The 4802-nt window shown below is 43.6% G+C and overlaps 1 protein-coding gene across 1 annotated transcript in view; it reads right to left on the bottom strand.

Annotated features, from left to right (window-relative positions):
* LOC110320908 (guanylate-binding protein 5-like) overlaps window positions 1–3468 on the bottom strand; it is an 18393-nt gene extending 14925 nt beyond the window's left edge. The window contains exons 1-2 of the mRNA XM_021196977.2: window positions 3342–3468; window positions 217–424 (exon numbers count right to left, since the gene is read on the bottom strand). Of these exons, the coding sequence (XP_021052636.1) occupies window positions 217–406 (190 nt within the window). The 5' untranslated portion in view covers window positions 407–424; window positions 3342–3468. The remainder of the gene's footprint in view (window positions 1–216; window positions 425–3341) is intronic.
* Window positions 3469–4802: the final 1334 nt, after the last annotated feature.

The following is a 4802-nucleotide window of genomic DNA, read 5'->3' as shown; positions in this document are numbered from 1 at the left end:
AGAGAGAGAGAGAGAGAGAGAGAGAGAGAGAGAGAGAGAGAGAGAGAGAGAGAGAGAACTTCCCTTTATCTCCCATCTGATGCCAACAGCAGTTGTGGCACAAACACAAGCTTTCTGTAGCCAGCAAGGTCCCCGACTTTGTCTCCTCATAGCCTGGGCTGGATGCGCTCAGTGTGGGTGGCTAGAGAGGACTCAGCAAGCAATGTAGGTGCTCACCATTCTCCTTCCCAGCCAGCTTGTTCATCAGGAAGGATTTGCCTGTTCGGTAAAGGCCCACAATGGCCACCACCACCACGGGCTGTGTGATGGCAGACAGGATCTTCAGGGCCTCCTGGTTAGTCACTAGGTGTTCCTCGCTGTTCCCAATGAGGCACATGGGTTCTGGCATGTGAATCTCTGGGGCCATGTCTGCGATGTTACTTTTCTGCAGGGGAAGAAATGGGGTGACCTGAAATTTCTAGTGTTTAAGGAAAAACATCTTACCCACTAAACCTTAGAACAAATGACCCGTTAGGATTGCCCAAGTTTCTGATAATTGAAGAATAATACCTAAAAAGAAATAGCAAAACACAATAATTCCCTGCACAGACCTGTAATAGTACCCCACACCCTCTTAAATACTTGATACACGCAGGAAATCCATATCCTGGGCCTCTCTATTGACAATTTGTGTCTAGCTCATTGCATTGGCTTCTGGCTTGCCAATGTTCCTTGGTTTATATCTGCTGATTTCCCTGAAGAAAGTGGCTGTCACTGTGTAACCAAACTGACTACTTTACTATTTATTATTCCCCAAGCAATAATGTCAACACACATCATTTTTTTAAAATTGCACGTTTACTTTTTAAAGCTGTACTTTTTTTTCCAAAGACAGCATCTTTTACACAGCTGTGAATGTCCTTTATTAGCCCCAAATTTCAAAGCTTGATCATTTTTGAAACTGGCAAAGTTATTGAAAAGACACCATCCCTCCACCCTGACAGTTATCTAATAAAACAGTGTACGCTGAATGATATAAGTAACACTTGCTTCTTTTACTTTTTTATTGGGGAGACAACTATCTTTCACTTTATTATGATTATTTATTGGAGAAGCTAAAAAGCCACGATCTCCAACAGGTTTATTTTTCATTGCAATATTAGCACAAAAAGACCTGCCTGTTGCACTAGCAGACATAAAAAGTATGTGTTTCCTTGTTGCTGTATTTATGATCATAAAGACAGATTCTCTCTTCATCCTTAAGCAAGGCAGGGCAAATCATGACTCAAGCCCTTGAGGAAGAAATTGAAACAGAAGCTGTTTGGATGGGAGTAGGCAGGGGAAGATGAATCACAGATGGAGCTACATCAAAGCATGACATTAGGAAGTGCCTAGCGCAAGCCCTTGCCAGAGAGCAGCCAAGAACTGAGAATCTCTGGTGCCAAGAGCTTCCCAGTCCAGTCCATTCCTGGTGCGATATTGCTACCCTGTGTCAGTGGAATTCTGCTTGCCTTGTTTGTACACAGCAGGAGTGAGAATGGTTCATGCAGAGTATATTGATGTGGGAAGCTTGCATTGATGATCTACAAGGCTAGAACATGAATGGTATCAACCATAAGAAAGGTGGGGGGGGAGGGGCTTATGGACCCTTGTGGTTTTGGATGATGTCAGTAACAGAAGAAGGAACTAATTGAAATAGGTTCTCAGCCTTTGTGAAGAACAGTAGTACGGTGTATCTCTAGCATTCACAGTATTTAAACGTGGTATCTGGATGTAATCCTTAATGCTTTTATCAGAGCCAAATCTCTGATGTCATCGCATAGTGAATGTTCCCCAGCCATGTTCTTAAATTCATTATTCTGTCTTGTGTAGCTTGGCCTATGACTCACGAATACATTCTCTCTATGAGAGTCTCACAGCTTTTAGGGGGCTGGAGAGATGGCTCAGCTGTTAAAAGCACCCATTGCTCTCCCAGAGGACCCAGATTTGATTCCAAAAATCTACATGTTAGGTCACAACTGTCTGTAACTCCATTGCCAAGGGATCCAATGGATCCTCATGGACCTCCGTGGGCACCAGACACATGTATGTTACATAGACATACATTTAGTCCCATTTAGTCCTGGGGGGACTAAAATGGACTCAGGCACACACACATAAAATAATGAAGAAGAAGAAGAAGAAGAAGAAGAAGAAGAAGAAGAAGAAGAAGAAGAAGAAGAAGAAGAAGAAGAAGAGGAAGAGGAAGAGGAAGAGGAAGAGGAAGAGGAAGAGGAAGAGGAAGAGGAAGAGGAAGAGGAAGAGGAAGAGGAAGAGGAAGAGGNAAGAAGAAGAAGAAGAAGAAGAAGAAGAAGAAGAAGAAGAAGAAGAAGAAGAAGAAGAAGAAGAAGAAACAAACAAACAAACAGGGGAGAAACGTTCACACAAGAAGGAGGACTATAGAGAAGAAGGTCATCAAGAAATATGAAGGTACTGAAGGGTGCTGGAGATGAACTTCTGGTGTTTGCTCAGGATTTGGGTTTATATTCTTATCTGCTGTTTAAATATGGTATGCATGAGGCACGGGACACAGCAAGAAGTCAAAAGAGTTCCCAGGAGCGATCCGCGTAGCCAGACCATTTCAGTCAGATAGATCATTTTTGATTTATCAACGTATAAAGGTAGAGACAATATTGTAGCAGAGACAAAATCCAACACAAATGGGGTTTAAAAGTGAGTAGCTACCCAGGAAAAGCCTTGAAGAGATGGCAATGCAGCGAAAATGCCCACTGCTGTCAGAAAACCTCTTCCTGTGTGCCTTGGACTCTCTCTCTCTCTCTCTCTCTCTCTCTCTCTCTCTCTCTCTCTCCCCCAACCCTGCCCTGCCGCTGTAAATTTGTCCCAAGTTCCAGTGAGGACAAGCATTGGCCCACATATAGAGCCTTGCTGTCTGGGAATTCAAGTCTCAACAAGGGGAGCACTGGTTAGAGCTGCAGGAGGCTCCAGTCTCAGACCTTTCACTGCTCACGCTTTGCTATTGTCCATGCAAACTGTATGGTTGCCTGCTATTCTGGAAGCTATTCTGTTCTAAACAACAACTAGGGATGCCAAGAAGTTAGAATGAGCTGAGATCAACAGTTGAAAGTCATTTCTACCTTTCAGTTTAGTCTCTATACACTCGGTCCTCTCATTAACAGGAAACAATAACGGCACTGAATAAACACTCGGACTGCCCGACAAAGGAATTCTGCTTCTCTGAGAACTACTGTTTAATCTTTAATGGGGGTGAGCCAGCACCCGGGCTAGGATGCATCCCATCCTGGATAAAGTAGTCTAAAAAGTAAACCCTAACAGTCTCTTCCCACCCCTGCTCCAGGTCTTACCTTAACAAAAAGTGAAGAGCTGGAGCAGGAGCCAGTAAGAGCACTGCTTCAAACGGGACTCTGCAAGAGGACAAACTCGTTGAACCCTTATTTATCTGTGCTTGGTTCTGAGAAATAACTGCCAGCCCTGGGATTTCCTTTCCTCTCCCAGCTCTCTGGGAGAGAACTTGATTATGAAATGCAAGAACAGGAATCTCCAAAAGGGTTCTCTAAACTGAAACGGAAACTGAAACTACACAAGTTCAGACTGTCTAGTTGAAGGGGATTTTCAAAAGCGGAAGGCTTGGATGGCACTGAACTGATTTCCCAGAAGTTGCCCACAATCTGAAAGAGGATGCTGACATCATTTGTAATTATTTCAAGCACTGTTTATTTTATTCCTTTGGACTAGGGTGATAATTTTTATGGTTTTGAATCACATTTGTTTTGAAGGGAAGCCTCACATACTATTTGAAGACTCGTTTCTTACAATTTTATCTGCATCCACTCAGGATAAGACTTATTTCGTTGGTAGTAGGTTAAACAAGGAACTCAGGGTGTCTTTTGTGGGTTCTTGAATCCCATATATAAAAGAAATAACAGAATTAGGAAAACTGAGGATAATTTTTTCGGAGTTGGAGAGAGAGAAAAAGTTACAGAGCAGATAAACCGTACATCTCAGCAGGAAAACAAAAGGGGGAGATGGCAAAGAAAAAGAAAGCTAAACATGCTTGGTGGGTTAGAGACCACGCCAGCAAGCTGACTCAGTCACGAAAGGCTGTAAGCATCTGCTTGCAGGTCGGGATGCTTCTGCTGACAGACAGAGGAAGCCCAGAGTGTCAGGGCAGCAGGCTGAGGACTGGTATCCAATCACAGACAATAGAAAGAGGGAAAGAAAGTTATCATCTCTAACTGGAGATCTAACTGTAGATCATTCACATCTATGTTAGGGGAGGGGTTTCTGGGGTATCTAAGTACTTATCTCATTGAAGGAATAGTCACTCCTTACATACATCTTAATGCGCCTGCAAGCATAGCAAGTGTTTGAAGTGACAGTTTTTTGAGGGGCATTTGCCTGCCTAGATGATTGACAGGCTCATTTAGATGAACTCTTAAGAAAAAGAACAACTAAGTGTCTGTGATCTTATGCCGTTTGGTGCCATTTGGAACATCGGCTGATGATGTGACCCAAGTCCAATTCTGCTGAGAAAAACTCAAGCCACCAAGTGGGTTAAAATAATTTGTAAAAATAAGTCAACCAGTCGTCTGGCACCTTTCCTGCCAGAGGAGGGGTGTCCGCCCTGGAGGACTCTAAAGGCCTGAGCTGGAAGGAGAGCCAACTTTGCTCAGGTTCGCTTGGGCTCCAGTCTGTGCAAGCAAGAGTGTGGAACACAGAAGCTACACAGCGACAGGACAAACAGAAGCAACCGAACTTCTGGGACAGATCCTGTTTCAGACTCCAGAAATTTGGGCACCTTCCTC

Source organism: Mus pahari, chromosome 4, assembly GCF_900095145.1.
Source record: "Mus pahari chromosome 4, PAHARI_EIJ_v1.1, whole genome shotgun sequence".
In the NCBI taxonomy this organism is placed as follows: Eukaryota; Metazoa; Chordata; class Mammalia; order Rodentia; family Muridae; genus Mus; species Mus pahari.
Note: the sequence above shows the minus strand (reverse complement) of the source record. Positions and strands in the feature narration are given on the sequence as shown.